Source organism: Pinus tabuliformis, chromosome 5_1 (assembly GCF_031772625.1).
Source record: "Pinus tabuliformis cultivar Carrire ecotype Pingquan chromosome 5_1, CPIR1, whole genome shotgun sequence".
Lineage (NCBI taxonomy): Eukaryota > Viridiplantae > Streptophyta > Pinopsida > Pinales > Pinaceae > Pinus > Pinus tabuliformis.
In genome coordinates this window covers 201824995-201845570 of record NC_142305.1, presented here as the reverse complement: position 1 = coordinate 201845570, position 20576 = coordinate 201824995, and the positions used below count along the sequence as shown (strand labels likewise).

Below are 20576 nucleotides of genomic sequence, written 5' to 3'. Positions count from 1 at the left end.
GAAATGTATTTGGGATTCTTTTCCCTTCATTTTAAAAACTTATTAATTTTCCAGATTTTCTCATTTTAATAATAGATGCTTTAAAAACATTAATTTTATTTTTTTTATTTTTTATTTATTTAATTTTTTGTTTTTAATTTTTAATTTTTTATTTATTTTTTCTTTGGTACAGTTAAACTAAAATTTTTCAATTAATAGAAGGACTTAAGATAATAGTCAATGTTATATAGAGAGCTAAACTAGTAATTCTAGTTTACACTTTTCTTTTCCATTTGAGAAGTTTATCGATTCTTTCAAATTTTAGATGATGTAATTGGATCGTGAACATATGAATTCAGTATGTAAGGTTTTTACTTTCAAAATCATTGTTGTTTTAGTTATAATGTTCAGAGAACTATTCACGAGATAAGGGTGAATACAGGGAAAATAACTTCAATTCTAGTTTAACATTGTTTTTAATTTACAAGTGGGAAATGTTCATCAAATCGAATTTTAAAATTGAAGGTAAATATGGTGGACAACAATCAGAGCACTAACTATCTATTGACAGTGCTGGAAATCCATCAACCAAGGGGTCTCCCCAATGTGAAGTCCCAATTAGACCTCACATTGTTTGGAGTAGGAGTCCAATATGGAATATCGGCCTGGTTACCATGTATTCTTATAGATTTTCCTTGGCTCTAACTGTCACCAAGACAGTGGAATGTGTGGTGCCTTGGAAAAGAAAAGAGGGTGTGGCTGGTGAGTGTTTGATCATATGTGTGTCAAAGTTATTTCACTGTGAAGGGGAGGAAAAGTGAACCTCTAAGAGAGAGGTAGTAGTACCATCCTAGTAGAGACACACACGAACACGAAGGGTACATACAACATCAAGCAAAATAGTCCACAGAGATGCGATGGTAATTGAAACAAATATAATGAGGAAGATTTGTCTAATATCCAACAGAATAGTAGAAGAGGATGTGATATCGATAATAGAAATTGCAACACATTCTCAATATGATAAGTACTAAAATAACAGAACTAGTTCAAGTACTTTAGCACAGATGATAGAAAACATGAATTACAAACATTCATAAAATAATCTTACGAATATTCATAATCCATGCATGAAGAAAGTTCTAGCCCATAGGGCTTCTCATATTAATTAAAAGTTCCAAGACACGTGTATACAATAAACACCACTAGCTCCAACAATGGAGCATTAGAGCCACTCCTTGCTCCTCAAAAGAACTAGCTTATCTCTCTTATGCCTTGTAGGAGGAGCCAAGGTGAAAATTCATTTGCTCATACAATGCGGGAGTATATATAACCAAGGGGTGATGCTTCCCCTTCCTTGTGACTCTTTGACTACCCTCATGACTGTTTGACTTCTTATGACTTTTCAACTTACATGACACTTTATATTCCATGTGCGTCCTTTGGACTTCCACTTTACAATACATTTTGAAAACCATTTACATGATTCACAATGTCAATGTGGCATGTTACAACTCATGACATGACATGACACTGCTGACATGGACTACTTGATGATGTGGCAGTTTCAAGACATTGTTGTTGTTGTGTGCTAAGTGTCTGCTTGAGAATGCTCCTATTTCACCTCTGTATTACTTGGTGATAAGGAGTCTTCAATGATTTTAAGTCTTGAGTTGTGATCACAAAATGATGTCCCCTTGCTTTCTTCTGATTGATACTTTCATGTTCAGCAACAAGAGTGTCTTTCAACATGCTTCCCTACTTCATCTCTTTCTTCACCATTTGATCATAGCATGGTAACGTACATGTATCTATAAATCACCCATGACAAGATGACATCAGTCTAATAAACCCCTAGCCTAAGATGGTGCACATTGATCCACTGACTAAGCCGGAACTAGGTGACAGGGTGGGAAAGAGGCTCAATGACTACACAATTGAACAACTCAAGCAGGTAGGGGTGAAGCTTGATCCTTGAGACTCGGCAATGTCCAGTACAGGTTAGGCTGAGGAAGAAAACTGCGCAATCTAGGAGCTCATGATGACAAGCTAAGGGGATAGGCACTGGACCAGCTTATTGTGCAGTTATGGAGGACAAATGAGCCTAGGTGACTGCGCAATTGCACAGTTCAAGAGCTCAGGGTTGAGACTTGAGCCTTCATACTGCACAGTTCAGGTTGGATTGAGTGAGAAAATTGTGCAGTTATTGGAGCTAGTGAGGTAGGTTAAGGGGATGGACAGTGAGTGAACACATCTACGCAGTTCCAGAAGACAAGGGAGGCTAGGAAATTGCACAATTGCGTAGTTCAGAGGATTAGGGAATGAGCTTGAGGCTTGTGATTGCAAAGCATTCAGTTGAGGCCAGGATGAGAGAAGGAATTATGCAATTCTGGGAGGTAAGGTCTGGGCATGAGCATTGAAGTTGTGAAATACAAAGTTTTGGGCTTGAGAACTAAAGTTTCAAAATACGTAGTTCTGGGCTTGAGCATTGAGGTTTCGAAATACGCAGTTTTGGGCTTCAACACTGAGGTTGTGAAATGTGATGTTCAGGAGGGTTGGATGAGGCTAGGTTGCTGGAATTTTTTTGAAATTTGGCTAAGTGTGGGACCAAAGAGATTGTTGTGAAAAGTGATATGACTTGATTGTGATCACACACTTGAAACACTTTGATGACACAACAACATAGATCATCTAGAGTATGTTAAAAATATATCTCCCTTAATGCGACAACTTTGTGACAAGTGCAACACTAAAAGTACATTGTGTGACGACCATGACGAGACTTGTGCGACAGTGCTTAAAACTTCAGTAATGAGTGTGAAAGATGTTTACATGGTTAGAACAACGCATATTCATAAGGATAAACCCTTGAAACCACCAGAACGTTCTTCTACACATTTTGTGACAACCAATCATGCGGAAAGATGACAATTTACCCAACTTGCAAAGGGGAGCAAAATACTTCAAGAAAGTACATGAAATGAGTTTCGATGTTTGCAAAAACAATGTGCAAGACCAAGGAAGGCTCCGAAATTGAGTGTAAGCCAAAATTTTGGAGGGTGTTGTAGCAGCTACAACATTATCTCTATCATTATTGACGACCTACTCGTGGTAGCATACTGCTAAGTGAAAACACCTTCGACCCAATAATAAAGAGAGTCAATTCGAAAAAGCATAATTTAATCTCTTACAATTTCCTCTTCTCATACTCAATACTTTGACTCCAGTGACATAAATAATTTGACTCTAGATATGTAAATCAAATTATTTCAATGTGTTCCAACACATTATCATTTCAGATTGTTTCAACTTTTTCGAGCACATATATCTCAAAGGTTTACTTACAATATTTCAAATTATTTCAACTGGTTACAACACACTATTGGGGGAGATGTGTAGGCCTAAATGTTTGTAAAATTTAACATTTAACATACAAAAGAAATAAAAAATAAAAAAAATAGAGTCAACATTACATTAAAAAAATTATAACGTTAAATGTCTAATTTTACAAACATTTACACCTACACATCTCCCCTATACTGGGTTTTAGAGAGCCTCAAGATGCAATAATTATTACAATCATAACTATTTTTATTACATAGTATTAGATTACTTGTAATACAATAAACAATAAAATGTTTTTCAATATAACTAAAAGAAAATGTGAAAGAGTTTGATAATTATAAGTGTAGAAATTTTGAATAATAAACACTTATTCACAGAGATTATCCCGATTATACACTATTGTGGAATACATGCACAATACATAATCTCCTCTACGTTGATCATCAATTTAGCAGCATCAAAAACAATGAAACCTCAATCGCGTGCACACATTAACATAGTATGTAACCTGGGGAAGGCATATAGCTGAAAACCCCACACTATCTGTATATTATAATGATGGAGAATATGTAACAATACATAGTATAATACTCCTCACAAGTATCCAGCACTATCTCCACCTGTTACACACAAAACTAGCTCAGATCCGAACAAGTCACAGGTTCAAATCTCCTTCGTTGCTTTGCCTACCTCAACTGCACAATGCAAAGTGAAAATCACATGAGAACAGGCTACAATTGCCTTGGTATTGGCCCACACTGCGCAGTCCTCATTGGCATAACTCAATCCCACTGATTGTGCAAGATCTCATGACAACTATAGTCACAATTGATAGCAATCTCAACCTCTAACACCTGTCTCCACTAAACTGTACATGCACTGAGTTAACTGATGTATTCTTCAGTTGCTTTATGAATTAATAATTAGTGAATTAATTAATAATTTAATTCACACAACTCATCACTAGTGTATTCTTTAGTTAGACTAAAATACAACTAGTTCAACCAAGTCAAACTGAACACAACTCCATCAACTCCACGAAACTCAACCACATGAGCTCTAACTAATGTCCTGCATGCAATAACTCAACTGACCCACAAAGAAAGCGTATTTCCTTCTGACAGCTGCATGTGCCACATCTGTAGCTGAAACAGAAGTGCTCCAAGAGGATAAGATAATGTTTATAGTCTAAATATTATTACGAGACAATAATATTTGACTGTTCTATTTTTAGCCTGGCAGTCTAAAAATAGAAACCTGCCCATATGTTTAAAAATAGAAGTCCATCTATTTTTACCAACATGACCAATCATCCACAAATAACATACTGCAACTCATAGACAATGATCCATATGTCTAAAAATAGACTTTGTGCTAAAAATAGCCTGCAGGCCCACTTAGTGAACACGACTTCTTTCCACTAAGATCCATCATCTTGTTGCATTCTCAACACTCCCTCTCAACAAGATATGGATTATCAATAATCCCTATCCTGCCTTGGTGGTATTTGAACTTGCTCCTGGTGAGCGCCTTCGTCAAGATATCAGCATCCTGATCCTCTCTTGGAATGTATGAAAGTAACATGACTCTCCGCTACACACAATCTCTGATATGATGGTACTTGATGTCAATGTGCTTAGATCTATCATGAAATACAGGATTAGCCGAGAGTTTAATGCAACTTTGGTTAACACAGTAAATCACAGTAGGCTCCAAGTGAGAACCGAACAACCCGACCAGGATCTTGCTCATCCATATAGCCTCGCATGCAGCCAAACCTGCTGCCATATACTCGGCCTCTGCTGAATTAAGTGCCACAGATCTCTGCTTCTTGCTGTACCAAGAAACTGCTCTCGACCTGATATTGAAGACCCCTCCTGATGTGCTCTTTCTGTCCGTTGGGCTCCCTGCCCAATCTGCATCTGTGAAGCCACATAGCTTCACCTCATCCTCCTATCTATACCACAATCCATATCCCGATGTGCCTCTCAAATAACACAATACATGCTTGCCTGCCTTCCAGAAGATCTTGGTTGGCTTAACCATAGCTTGTGAAAGCTGGTTTACAGCATAGCATATATCGGGTCGTGTATTGACCAGATACATAAGCGACCCCAACAACTATCGATAAACAGGGGCATCCACTTCTTCTGCTGAAGTGGAATCCTCCTTCCTCCAACCTCCAAGAAGAGGAGTATCAACAGGCTTGTAGCCATGCATGTTGAACTTCTCCAGTATCTCCCGAGCATACTTACCCTGAGAAACAAATAGTCCATCACTGTGCTGCCAGATTTCCAATCCCCGGAAATAATGAAGGAGGCCAAAGTCCTTCATCTCAAACTCCTTAGCAAGATCATCCTTGCATGAAAGTATCAATATCTCATCACCCGTTAAAATCAAATCATCTACATAAAGTACAATGATAAGCAACTTACCCTCCACCACAATCTGGTATAGGTTAGGATCCGCCTCACTCTTGGAGAATCCAAGTCCGGTGAAATAATTGTCTATCCATGTGTACCAAGCATGTGGTGCTTGTTTCAACCCATACAACGCTCTCTTGAGCCTGCACACATGCGACTCGCTGCTAAAGATCTCAAAACCTTCAGGCTATTCTATGTACACCTCCTCCTCAATGACTCCGTTGAGGAACGTAGTCTTCACATCCATTTGATGAATGTGCCACCCCATCTGCGCTGAGAGATCAAGAATCGTCTGTATGGAAGAATACCTTGCGACAGGTGCAAAGGTCTCCTCACAATCGATCCCCTCTATCTGCGAAAAGCCTCGGGCAACAAATCTTGCCTTGTACTTCTCCACACTTTCGTGAGTTGCCTGCTTAACTTTGTAGATCCATCTCGAACCTACCACTGATTTCCCTTCCGGTCTTGGGACAATCTCCCATGCACTGTTTCTGACAATCGAATCATACTCTTCCACCATGGCATCTACCCATGCGGGATCCCCCACAGCTTCCTCGAAAGAGGATGGCTCAGTCACAACACATTTGCTCACAAGAGCCATGTATCCAGTGTACCGATCAGGTGACTGTCTCTGCCTGCGTTGGGCTGTAGGTGGTCCTACAACTTTCTCTGCATATTGAGCTAGTCGCTCAGCTTCTGTCAAGCGCTTTCGCCCTCTGATGGTTGGTGCTGCATGAGTGGTCTCTTCCACTCCATGAACTTCGTCCTGTGGCTGATCCACGTCCTAAAGCTCATCTTTAGGCACTAATAGCTCCTCATTTGCATGCAAGTGTGGCTCCCTCTCAAGCGAACACTTCATGGCTTTCTCCTCCTGAAATTTTATATCTCGTCGCACAATAGTCTTGCCACTGTTTGGAAAATACACACGATAGTTGTGGGGCGTATCAGTGTACCCCACAAAGATCCCAACCTCTGCGGTCAGCTCCAACTTCTTCCTGGCATCCTTCGTCACATGCATGTAAACGTTAGCACCAAAAATCTTCAAATGAGAAAGATCAGGCTTCTTACCAGAATAAGCCTCCTCGGGTGTACTCATGCCAAGTATCTTGTGAGGATAACGGTTCTGCACATATATTGTTGTATTGCATGCTTCTGCCCACAAGTGAAGGGGTAGGCCCTGATCATGCAACATCGCTCGTGCAGCACCCACGATTGTTCTGTTCTTCCGCTCAGCAACCCCGTTCTGCTGTGGGTTATGGGGAGCTATGAGCTCTCTTTGAATCCCTTCTGCTTTGTAGAAATCCTTGAACTCGCCAGAGATGTATTCACCACCATTATCTCTCCTAAGAGCCTTCACCTTCTTCCCCGACTCCTTCTTGACCAGTGATTTGAACTCACAGAACTTTGAGTATGTCTCATTCTTCTTCTGCATGAAAAAGATCCAGCACTTTCGAGAGAAATCATCAACAAAGATAACATAATACCCGTGTTTTGTTGTCGAAGCAACTGAGAAAGGTCCACACATGTCTGTGTGAATTCTCTCGAGGATCGTCGTGGCGCGACTATCCTTCTTGTGAAAGGTGGCTTTCACAAACTTTCCCAAAGTACACCCCTTGCACTGATCTGACTGCGCAAGAGTGCCTTTAGGAAGCCCTGGAGTGATCTGCTACAGTATCTTCAAGGCTCCATGGTGAAGGTGAACCAATTTCCTGTGCCACGGCTCGCCATCATCCCGGCTCACCAATCCTTCTGCCTTGCATGCCATTGTTGCACAGCCATCTACATGCAATTGATAAAGGTTCCTCACTCGAACCCCTATCTTCCGGGTTTCTCCAGTTGTCTTGCTACGCAGGAAAGCCTTTCCCTCGCTGAAAACAACATCATATCCCTTGTCTTCTAACATCGCCACAGAGATAAGATTCTTCTTCAATATTGGAACATGCATCACTTCCTTCAATACGAAGGGTTTACTAGACTCCCTCTCAAAGGAAATGGTATCGATATCGGTCGCACTGTATCTACCATCATCGCCCATCTCGATGTGCACTCCAAGATCTTTCTCCTCTAGATCAGAAAACAAATCTCGATCTCCTATCATGTGAAAAGACGCACCACTGTCCAAGAACCACACCGATCCCATCACAATTGAAACTAAGCATGTGATCAATGAAAAATCAAGCTCAAACTGCGAGGCTAGAGCCTCTCCTGCTGCAGATCCAGTAGCTTGCTTGTTCTTCTTCTTCTACGGAAAATTAGTGGCATAGTGTCCGTGCTGGTGACAGTGAAAGCACTTCACCTTGGACATGTCCTGCTTCTTGCTTTTTGCACCGGACTGAGGAGCCTTCTTGTTCTTCCCCTTCTTATCTTTGGCAGCCAAAGTGCAATTTTCTTCATCAGTTCCCTTTGATGAAGATCTGTCCCTGGTATTCCGCCTGATCTCCCCCTGCACAAGATCTGACCAAAGTCTCTCCCATCCTGGCAATTTCTCCCAACCATTGACAGAGTCCTGATAGGAATGCCAACTCTTTGGAAGACCAAGGAGAGCTAAGCTCACAAAGTCCTCATCATCGACAGTCACCCCCACACTTCCCAGCTCATCCCTGTGCTGAGTGAACTTCGTGAGATACTTGGGCATACTGTCTGCCTTCTCGCATTTGATGTTTCTGAGTTTATCTTTGAGTGCCGGCTTCCTTTGATTGCTCTTGCTTTGGAATAGATCTGTCAACGCTTTCCACATCAAGTATGGAGAAGCCTTTCCATGAAGGTTGGACACAATGTGATCCTTCAAGCCCTCCAACAGAATCCTTCGACACTTTGCTGTCTTCTTTTGCCAAACCTCAGCTTCGGCAGCATCAGTAGGCTTTGGGACCTCAGCCTCTATAAACTCCTTCAGCCCATTATCATCTAACACCACCTCCATCCTGTCCTTCCATGCAATATAGTATGAGCTGCCCTCAAGAGCATACTCCAATCGCAATCCGTTGAAAGACATTGCCACGTTGGCACCAAGAAAACACTGCTGCAAATTCGAATTCCACCAACTCAACAACTCAATCGCCTCTGATCTAAAATTCGCGAGAAAAAAGTATTTCTCGTACAAAGATTGACTGTATGGGCTTTTATGGGATATCTCACCTTCCAAAAGAAGGATGAATCTAGAGGCTACCTGGCCCGATTATAGACTCTGCCTGAAGAAATAAAATGTAAACACTTTCTGAATAGTAGATCTGATGATCAACAGCTCTGATACCATGTAGAAATTTTGAATAATAAACACTTATTCACAAAGATTATCCCGATTATACACTATTGCGGAATACATGCACAATACATAATCTCCTCTACGTTGATCATCAATTTAGCAGCATCAAAAACAATGAAACCTCAATCGCATGCACACATTAACATAGTATGTAACCCCGGGAAAGCATACAGCTGAAAACCCCACACTATCTGTATATTATAATGATTGAGAACATGTAACAATACATAGTACAGTACTCCTCACAAGTATCCAACACTATCTCCACCTGTTACACACAAAACTAGCTCAGATCCGAACAAGTCACAGGTTCAAATCTCCTCTGCTGCTTTGCCTGCCTCCACTGCACAATGCAAAGTGAAAATCACGTGAGCATAGGCTATAATTGCCTTGGTATTGGCCCACACTGTGCAGTCCTCATTGGCATAACTCAATCCCACTGATTGTGCAAGATCTCATGCACAACTATAGTCACAATTGATAGCAATCTCAACCTCTAACACCTATCTCCACTAAACTGTACATGCACTGAGTTAACTGATGTATTCTTCAGTTGCTTTATGAGTTAATAATTAGTGAATTAATTAATAATTTAATTCACACAACTCATCACTAGTGTATTCTTTAGTTAGACTAAAATACAACTAGTTCAACCAAGTCAAACTGAACACAACTCCATCAACTCCACCATCAACTCCACCAAACTCAACCACATGAGTTCTAACTGATGTCCTACATGCAATAGCTCAACTGACCCACAAAGAAAGCGTATTTCCTTCTGACAGCTGCATGTGCCACATCTGCAGCTCAAAATGAAGTGCTCCAAGAGGATAAGATAATGTTTATAGTCTAAATATTATTATGAAACAATAATATTTGACTGTTCTATTTTTAGCCTGGCAGTCTAAAAATAGAAACCTGCCCATATGTCTAAAAATAGAAGTCCATCTATTTTTACCAACATGACCAATCATCCACAAATAACATACTGCAACTCATAGACCATGATCCATATGTCTAAAAATAGACATAGTCTAAAAATAGACTTTGCACCAAAAATAGCCTGTGGGCCCACTTAGTGAAGGCGACTTCTTTCCACTAAGCTCCATCATCTTGTTGCATTCTCAACAATAAGTAGATGGTTGATAACTTCAAAATACTTATTGAATATGTTTTTATAACATGGACCAATTAGTGAAATGCTTACTATTAAAAAAAATGCCTATAAAAAATATGTAATAGTATCAACCTCCCAATTAAACAAGTAGTTATTCAATATTATATTAATTAATTATTTACAATATATACAATAGTTTTCTTTTGGGGTCATGCATTAATGAGAGTAGCCTTGATTATGAAGATTGTGCTTCCTTCTTTGTCAAATTTGAAGTCGGGTGTTTTTCAAAATTGTTGAAATGTGGCAACGAGAATATTCCAATTTAATTTGTCCTTGAATTAAATTGTAAATTAAAATCGAATTTAGTCTTAACAGCGACTTGGAAATAATTTATTATGTTATTTTGACTTAATTAGTTGGATAAATTCAAGTTAGAAGTCTTTCTGAAGTCATGCAAGAGTTATCCCTTAAATTAAGAAGATAAGCCTTAAATTAAGGAGATAAGATTGAGTTATATTTGAGTTGTAATTAGTTAACTCAGTTTACTGAGTTAAGTCCAGTTAAATTAGCTCCAAATTGTTTGAGGAACTAATAGAGAGTTAACAGTCAGTTGATGCATGCATGCACTCAACTAGTGTACTCCAGTTAACTGAAGATTCCCTCATCAAAAACTCATGCATGTCTATTCTGAGAAAGACCCAGTTGTGATTAAAGTCAAGGACAATGTACTATTAGTTGCATGTGTTTTCTTATAAAGAAAACTCATGCATGCAGTCAACGAATCATTCCTTGAGGATTGCGCAGTTCTGATAGTGTGTGAGATCAGGTGGTCATCCACTTGGTAGATGAGTTTTCCACTTGGTTGAAGGAGATCATCCCAGAGGAACAACATAAGGAAATAGGAACTTGGAGGGCAGAGAGGAAGTCTTTAGAGAAGCTAGGATTCCCTGTGAGCATCTGTGAGGATTGTACTGAGATTTGGCTAGCTGTGAGAGCTAAGGCTTTGCATAGTTCTTATGTATTTCCACCTTGTATGATAATACAGATAGTGGGGTTTTTAGCTGAGGCTTTCCCCAAAGTATTTTCATGCATATTGTGCATTGATTCTTCTTCTTCTGGTTATATTGTTCAGCTCGATCTTTAAGCTTCCGCAAATTGATAGTAGAAGTAGGTTGTAGTATTCTGCTTTGATTTATATTGCATTATTCGGGTTAACCTACACAACAGATTTTCTACATGGTATCAGAGCCAGGTTTATCGGAGATGTGAACAGTATACTAAAAAGAGAATTCGAAGTTTGAAGTTCAGGGTTGTAGGTGCAAATTTAATTCATATCATACTTCAAGGTTGGCCAGTGGCGTTCTATGGCTTGAGACTTGAGTTTGCCTTGGAAGGTAGCTCGAATTACATAGCATGGAAAGATAGAATGGAGGTTGTATTAGAAGACAATGGCTTGAAGGAATTCATTGATCAAGAAATTTAAAAGCCAGCTTCAACTAATGCACAAGAGTTGGCTGAGTGGAAGAAGTGTGTGGCGAAGGTGAGATGGATCATCCTTGAGGGAGTTCAAGACCATATTGTATTGAGTCTCCATGGGAAGGATATTCCATTTTCAATGTGGACGACATTGAAGGACCTCTACCAGAACAGTAACGACCAGAGGAAATTGGCTCTCAAGGATAAGTTTCGAAGAATCAATATGGAGAAGGGCGATACTATTTCCACATATCTGAACAAGCTCACCACCTACAGAGATGAGCTTGGCAGTGTGGGAATAACTACTGCCGATGAAGATATGGTGAGCCTCGCTCTCCTTGGCCTTCCAAAGAGTTGGAATAGCTACCAAGACTAGGTGAATGGAAGGGAGAAACTGCTCGATTGGGAACGACTGTGGTCAGATCTGATGTAGGAGGAGATCAGGAGGAGCACACGAGATGGTTCTTCATCCAAGGATGATGATGAAGAAAATCTGGCCTTAGCAAGTAAGGCAAGGAAAGGGAAGGGGAAGGCTTCCCATTCCAAATATAATTCTTCTCATGGAGGGAAGAAGGGTGACATGTCTAAAGTGAGATGCTTTAATTGTTGCGAGATGGGACATTATGCGACTAATTGCCCATTGAAGAAGTCCAGGAAGGGATCATCAGTAGGATCGGGGCTGAGGAATTAGCCTCTCAGTTCGAAATGGACTTTACCCTCATCGCATGTATGGTGTCATCGATGATGGGTTGTGTCTAGTATCTTGACAGTGGAGCCTCATTCCACATGATCGGTGATAAAAGTTTATTCAGTACCTTGGAGGAGAAAGACCTCAAGATGTGCATAGAGATGGTGATGATGAAAGGTATAGTGTTTTAGGAGTAGGCATGGTTTCTTTTTAGAGGGGGCATGGAGCTCCTATCACCTTGACAGATGTGAAGTATGTGCCTAGACTAAAGAATAACTTAGTATTGGTCGTGATGGTGGAGGACAAAGGCTACGATGTTGTCTTCAGTAAAGGAAGGCGTTCCTAAGACACATAGCCACGGGTCAGACCAAGAGGATAAGGGTTCGGGTGAAGAATCTCTATAAACTATAGGTAGATGAGTGTGTAGCATTGAGTACGAAAGCAGAATTGGTGCAAAGCCAAGACATTGGCAAGTTATGGCATAGGCGGTTGGGCCATTTGCATCATGGGGATTTGAAGATAATGCAGTAGATATATACATGACTTCCCAAGGGTAAACTTGAGAAAGTTGACACATACAAATGTTGTACCTTGGGAAAGTACACCAAGTCTTCCTTTCATGATCGAGACAGTCAAGCAAAGGCTATCTTAGAGCTAGTTCATACTTATGTATGTGGACCATTCTCGATGGCATCTAGAGCGAAGCAATGGTATTTTGTGATTTTCATTGATTATTATTCTCGTAAATTCTGTATTTATTTCATGTAGAAGAAGGACCAAACTTTCACAAATTTTCTTGAGTTCAAAGCCTTGGTCGAGAAAGAGTCAGGGAAGAAGATCAAGGCCTTGAGAAGTGACAATGGTGGAGAATATTTCTTTCAAGAGTTTAAGGACTTCTGTGTAGTGGAAGGAATTAAACGAGAGTTGACGACACCTCATAACCCATAGTGGAATGGGTGGCCGAGAGGAAGAACAGAACTATTGTAGGGGTAGCACAGGTAATGTTGCATGACCACGGCCTACCACTTCACTTGTGGGCTGAGGCATAAAACAAAACTATCTATTTGCAGAATAGAAGCCCGCATCGCATACTTGGGATGAAGACACCATAGGAAGCTTTCTCCGGTAAGAGACCAGATGTGGGTCACTTCAGGATATTTGGCTCATCGATATATTTCCATGTGACAAAGGATGCATGGAAGAAGCTTGAGCTGACAACATAGTTGGGGATACTTATGGGGTACACTCATACACCTCACAACTATTGGGTGTACTTGCCTACCAGTCGGAGGACAATGGTTCGTAGAGATCTCAAGTTTTATGAGTAGAAGGCCATGCAAGTTTCCCTTGAGAGGGAGCTCCAACTATAGGCTGTGGAGGAACTGTTGGTTCCTAAGGAGGAGGAGCCTCAGACTGATGTGGAGCAGCTGCATGCAGAGGTTCCAAGAGTGGAGACATCCACTCAAGCAGAGTCTTCTAGAGATGGACGGGAGCGCACAAGGGAAGTTGACAAATTGTTGGAGGATGCAAGAGAGAATGTGGGAGCACCATCTTCTCAGTGCAGACAAAGGAGGTCACCTGAGAGGTACACTGGATACATGACCCTTGCTGGGGAATGTGTTGAGACTGAGCCATCTTCCTTTGAGGAAGCAATGCAGCAGCTGATTTGTGTTGATGCTATGGTGTAGGAGCATGACTCTATAGTTCGTAACATTGTTTGGGATGTGGTTTCGAGACTGAAGAACGAGTCAGTTGTGAGTTCTCGTTGGCTTTACAAGGTAAAGTAAGATGCTGATGATGGGAGGATCATATTGCTGCAGTATATTTCGACAAAGGAGCAAGATGTTGACATTTTGAAAAAGGCATTGTCAAAGTGTAAATTCAAGTTCCATAGAGACAGGATCAGGGTGGCAGATAATCCCTTTTTTGTTGAGAGGGAGTGTTGAAATGTGGCAACAAGAATATTCCAATTTAATTTGTCCTTGAATTAAATTGTGAATTAAAATCGGATCTTGTCTTAACAGCTACTTGGAAATAATTGATTAAGTTATTTTGAATTAATTAGTTGGAGAAATTCAAGTTAGAAGTCTTTCTGAAGTCATGCAAGAGTTATCCCTTAAATTAAGTAGATAAGCCTTAAATTAAGGAGATAATATTGAGTTATATTTGAGTTGTAATTAGTTAACTCAGTTTATTGAGTTAATTCCAGTTAAATTAGTTCCAAACTATTTGAGGAACTAATAGAGAGTTAATAGTCAATTGATGCATGCATGTGCTCAACTAGTGTACTCTAGTTAACTGAAGATTCCCTCATCAGAAACTCATGCATGTCTATTATGAGAAAGACCTAGTTGAGATTAAAGTCAAGGACAATGTACTATTAGTTGCATGAGTTTTCTTATAAAGAAAACTCATGCATGCAGTCAAGGAATCATTCCATGAAGATTGCGTAGTTCTGACTGTGTGTGAGATCAAGTGATCATCCACTTGGTAGATGAGTTTTCCACTTGACTGAAGGAGATCATCCGAGAGGAACAACGCAAGGAAATATGATCTTGGAGGGTAGAGAGGAAGGCTTGAGAGAATCCAAGATTGTCTATGAGCATCTGTGAGGATTATAGTGAGAGCTAGCTAGCTATGAGAGCTAAGGCTTTGCATAATTCCTATGTATTTCCACCTTGTATGATAATACAGATAGTGGGGTTTTTAGCTGAGGCTTTCCTTAAATTATTTTCATGTGTATTGTGCATTGATTCTTCTTCTGGTTATATTGTTCAACTCGATCTTTAAGCTTCTGCAAATTGATAGTAGAAGTAGGTTATAATATTCTGCTTCGATTTATATTGCATTATCGGGTTAACCTACACAACGTATTTTTTACAAAAATGATCCAAAATGATATTGGATAGAATCAAAAAGGGAACTATAATTACAAGGATCCAAATGAGGTCCTTGAGTTTTGTAAGTTCCATGATATCCATACCAGATAACATTTTATCTTTTGGGAAGACATTAATAGTGTGCAGCAATGGGTCAAAAAATTGAATCATAATGACCTACATGTAGCCATCCAAAAGCACATCTATGATCTCCTTTCAAGGTATCGTAGTAAATTCCAGCATTATGATGTAAACAATGAGATTCTTCATGGATCATTTTATAAAGATAGATTAGGAAAGGATATTTGATCATATATGTTCAAAATGGCTAACTAGCTTGACCCATCTGCAACTTTGTTTGTCAATGATTGCAATGTAGAAGGTGGTTCAAATGACAGATTGTTAAAATTGGCAACTAGGGCCAAACTACATGTGGGTCATCTTATTCATGGATGATAATATATTTATTAGATTCCTCTCATCAAGAGGTGTAGGATTGATCTAAAGATCATCTGATTCCGATAAGTATTTATGGAGATATGAATTTATTTTGATTATGGAATTATTATCAAGCTGACCTACAACTCATGTAGGCTCAGAAGCCCAACAGTCGCATCTATTCAAACATCAACAGTTATGTATAAATACAAGAGGAATTTTCCTCATTTTCACTCACTCATCTCATCACATCTCTCTGTCTCTCTCTCTCTTGCGCAGAAAAGAGTCTCTTCGCTACTGCACAGAAAAGAGACTCTCTCTCACACATTTGGAAGGAAGGACGTAGTTTTGGGGCAGCAACTGCAGAACCAAAGTTTGACCAGCGTTGACCAGAAGACTCCCTCCTCAGAACTACGCTGTAGGTCCATCTAGATCTCCTCTGAAGGCCACATTTTTTGGTGGTGGAATCAAGCCGATCCGACGGTCGGTATGCAAGATATTGTTTGCCCTAGTTTGGGACTGATCTATGGTTTGCTGCTGCTAATGTAAATCTGATTTATGTACTATTTCTCTTTGATGGATTATTGAAGATAAAGGAAGATTTGATCAAAGGGTTTCCCCACATTGGGGTTTGTTCCTGGCTAGCCACACCATCTTGTGTCTCTTGTCTTGGCTTGTTTTCTGTCGATGTTTAATGTTCTATCTGCACTTTACTTTACGTACATGTGATTGCTAATCTATGGATAATAATAAGATAGATAAGTAAACTGTTATAAGCATAGAACATACCATAAATTAACATGGTATTGGAGCTTAGGGGAAGATAAAGCCTGAGAAAGAGCAAGAGCAATCACCGAAGAGAAGATTGGCAAGGCTATCCTAAAAGAACTATGGGGTCCTCATTACTCTTTCCTGCCGAGGACAAGCTCCATGAGAAAGCTGACTATCACGGGTGGAAGATGTCTATCAATCTAACCCTAGAAGATCAAGGAGTGTTGGACCATGTGAGAGGCAATATTGTTTAGCCTCCATCAAATACATCTGTTGCTGCCAGGAACAAATGGAAAACTGAAGAAGTCAAAGCAAAGAAGATCGTTCGAGACTCTATTGAGAAGCGCTTGGTGGCCTACATCTCCTATCTGAACACCTCCAAAGAAATCTACGATAGACTGGTGAGTTTATTTAAATTTAATGATGCAAATCAAGTTTTGTTTCTTAGAAATAAGCTGAAGGAAATTAAGAAGGGTAAAGATGAGAGTATGCAAGCATACTTCTTAAGAATCACTGAGATCAGGAACGATCTCCTATCTATTGGGGAGACTATTACTGATAGGGAAATGGCACTCACGATGGAGAAAGCGGATGGGATTCACGCGTCGCATTCGCAAGGGCCTAGGTTGACCTAGCCGCAGGAGCCGCAGGAAAACGGGAGCCTCGCCGGATCGGACAGCACAGAACAGGGATCGGGGTTTGGTTTCCGTCGACAGACAGCGACTGCGGTTATCAACGGTTGACCGGTATGGAGGACCTCAAAGCTACGGAGCTTGTGGATTACTCCGAGGATCCACTAGAAGGGATCGCTATTTTTGGAAACTCTATCGAAACACCCGCTCCAGCTGTTGAAAATACTGCTGCCCAGGACACCCTACCTGTGGTTTCTCTGCCGACTCCTCCCACATCACCCACTCTGGATGCCCCGCCCCTTTCACCAGGGACTGCCCTCCTCCTATATTCACTATCTCCCGACGCATTAGCCTTCGATCTGCTATCTCCGCCAAGAAACGAACTTCTCTCCGCACCTGTTGAAATTAGGGCAGCAGCAGAAATCCCCACCGCACCAGCTGAGATCCGGGCAGCCGCTGAAAACCCCATCGCACCGGTTGAGTCTAGGGCAGCAGCTGAAAAACCCTTGAATGATGAAGGGATTAGGCCCTCGGGTAGCTTCAGCATGCCGGACCTCATTGCACAGCCTTCAAAACCCTCACCTGGGGTCGGGGTCTCAAACCCTCTCGTAGATCATCCGACCGCTCCACGCTCGAAGAAGAGATCGAAGTGCATAAGAGCAACAATTAAAGACATTACAGTATCATTCGGAGATCCCACAAACTTCGAAGAGACTATGGCATTGGCTCGAACGGTTCTGGTTTGACATGTGCGGGGGCGTACCTTCTCGGCGGATAGATTGAAACTATGGGTGAAATAAATTTGGGGCACGCTATTCACTGAATTGCCAGACGTACAAGAACTCCCAAGGGGATGGTTCTCACTCCACTTCGCAAAAGAGGATCACACGAATACTGTACTGGCGCAGTACTGGCACATAGAAATGGCATCGGTGCTATTGAAGAGGTGGAGCCCTCTATTTGATCTGGAGCGTGAACAGATCGGAGCAGGCCCTCTTTGGGTGCGATTACCAGGATTGCCACTACAATACTGGACTGAGGAAGCATTTGTTAAGATTGGGAATGCGCTGGGCATGTATTTGGATCACGATCGAACCTACAAGGAGACCAACAAAAGAATCCTTGCTAGAATCCTGGTCCATCTGGACACCAGGGAGGGATTGGAAGAAAAAATGAATCTGAGATGGGGGAAATTTAGTAGAACGCAAATATTGGATTACGAAGGAGTCCCCTTTAGATGCAACCGCTGTCACCAAGTCGGTCACTTGTTCAAGGACTGCCCATTGAACAACATTCAGGAAGGATCTCCAAAACCTACTCCAGTAGTCTCCAGCGGAGTCCCCCCAATTTCTCCCCATCCGCCCCAAAGCAGCGCGGGACCTCACGGCGAACCAGCAAAATTGGATAAGCGAAAGATTGCCCCGCCTTCGCCTCCGCTGACCAGGGCTCGGGCAGCAGCAGCGGCCGCGCAAGTGTCGGGTATCTCTCCTATCCCTCTTTCTAACTCTTCTGATATCTCATTTGCTTTTGAAAATTCAATGGCATGCACGATGGTTCAGTGTGTTATCCCCCCTCCCCCTCCATCGACTTCCACAGCTCAACCCTCTTTTCCCTTTTCATCTCCGCCCCCCTCGCCATCATCATCCCGATCGATCCCATCCCACCCATACTCCCTCCGCCCTCGTTCTTCAAATCTGGAGGTCTCTGAATCCCTTTCCGGGCTGGGTATTGTCCCTCTTGGCCCTGGGTTCCTTTCTTCCCGGGGTCGCAAATCATATCTCAACAAGGCCATAAGGCATGCAGGCGCGGAAGTGGCAGCTGGGCGCTAAGCCACTATCGACGGGGTCCTTAGAGCATCAAAGCCCCCTAAGATTGGCCCCCCATGAAGTGCCTCTCCTTCAATTGTAGGGGCCTGGCTAGCTCCCCAAAAAAGCTAGCCCTCAAACGACTTTTTGAGGTCGAACTTCCCGATATCATTCTCCTACAAGAAACCCTGGGATCTGCAGAGTCTTCTACTCGAGCCCTAGCCACAGTAGGGGCCCGATGGAGTTTCATAGCTTCTGATGCCATGGGCAGATCGGGTGGCCTGGCGTTAGGATACAATCCCAGCTCTATCAGACTGGACTCCTCTTGGGGAGGTCATGGATACCTGGGAGCAGATATATTCTCTATTGAACTCGACCTCTCCCTTCGTATTGTCAACATATACGGGCCTTGCCAACAGAGGGAAAATTTTTGGAGACATCTTCTTAGCTGTAACCTATTATCACTTGACCACACCATCTTAGGAGGAGACCTGAACTTCTCCCTGGGATTCAGTGAGTCATGGGGCTCATCGGCCCAGATAGATCCCATCACAGACTTCATGAGACGGCTACTGGAGCAGCATGACTTCATTGATATCCCTTTGCAGAAGCCTCAACCTACGTGGAGAAATAGAAGGATAGGATCGGTTGCTCTGGCCCGCAGGTTGGATAGATTCTTGCTGAAGGGCCCTCTGGTTCAACGACTGCACACATACAAATAGTGGGTAAGCAATGGAGGTATCTCAGATCACTCCCCAATAGCCATGGAAATCCTGGGACCACATCAGAAACCAAAAGCACCTTTTAAGTTCAATCATTCGTGGCTACAAGACCCCAGCTTCTCTAATCTGATTACTGCATACTGGAGAGCACACCCCATCGATCGTGAATCCTCGATGGCAAGGGGATTCGTTAAAAACCTTATTGGGCTCAAGCATATTGTGATCAATTGGGCTAAGGAGAAGAAGAAAAGAGAAGATGAGCAGCTTATCAAGGTGGAAGAAGACTTGAATGCTCTTCTGGACGAGAGAAATCTGGGGTTCATAACACAGGAAGACAAGGCTCACCTCGTGGAGCTGGAAAATCAGAAGAATAATATACTAAAGGGTAGGGAGGAATCTATCAGACTCCGCAGTAGGGCAACTTGGCTTAAAGCCGGAGATGAGAATACCAGATTCTTCCACAACTTTGCCAAAGGAAGGAAAGTGGCAAATACAATTTGGAACCTCCCCCTCCCCGAGGGGGGTCTAGCGGATTCCTTTAACAAGCTCTCATATCTGGGTACCTCACACTTCAGAGGGCTATAAAAGAACCCTGCAGGCACAAATCTGGAAGAAATCATCAATGTAGCCACACACTTCCCCAAATTCGTAGAGGAAGAGGAATCTGAAGATCTTGAAGCCCCCGTCACTATGGCAGAACTAGAAAGTACTATCAAATGGTTCCAAAAGGAAAAGAGCCCTGGACCGGATGGCTGGACTATAGAGTTCTACATTGCCTTCTTTGAACTTCTGGGAGGAGATATACTAAAGGTGGTGGAGGAAAGCAGGACCTCGGGTAGTCTCTACAATGCTATTAACTCTACTTTCATTGCCCTTATTCCTAAATCAGACAACCCATCCTCTTTTGATGACTTTCGCCCCATATCCCTCTGCAATGTCCTCTATAAGATCATCTCTAAGATCATTTCCAATAGGATCAAGCCCATTCTTTCCAGACATATCTCCCCTCAACAATTTGCATTTCTGGAAAACAGGCAGA

At 41.8% G+C, this 20576-nt stretch overlaps 1 protein-coding gene across 1 annotated transcript; it reads left to right on the top strand.

The window, feature by feature from the left end:
• Positions 1 to 19579: 19579 nt before the first annotated feature.
• Positions 19580 to 20122, top strand: LOC149164095 (uncharacterized). Its single transcript, XM_089429369.1, has one exon. It carries the CDS (start codon positions 19580 to 19582, stop codon positions 20120 to 20122), a length of 543 nt encoding a protein of 180 aa, XP_089285495.1.
• The last annotated feature ends 454 nt before the right edge of the window (positions 20123 to 20576 follow it).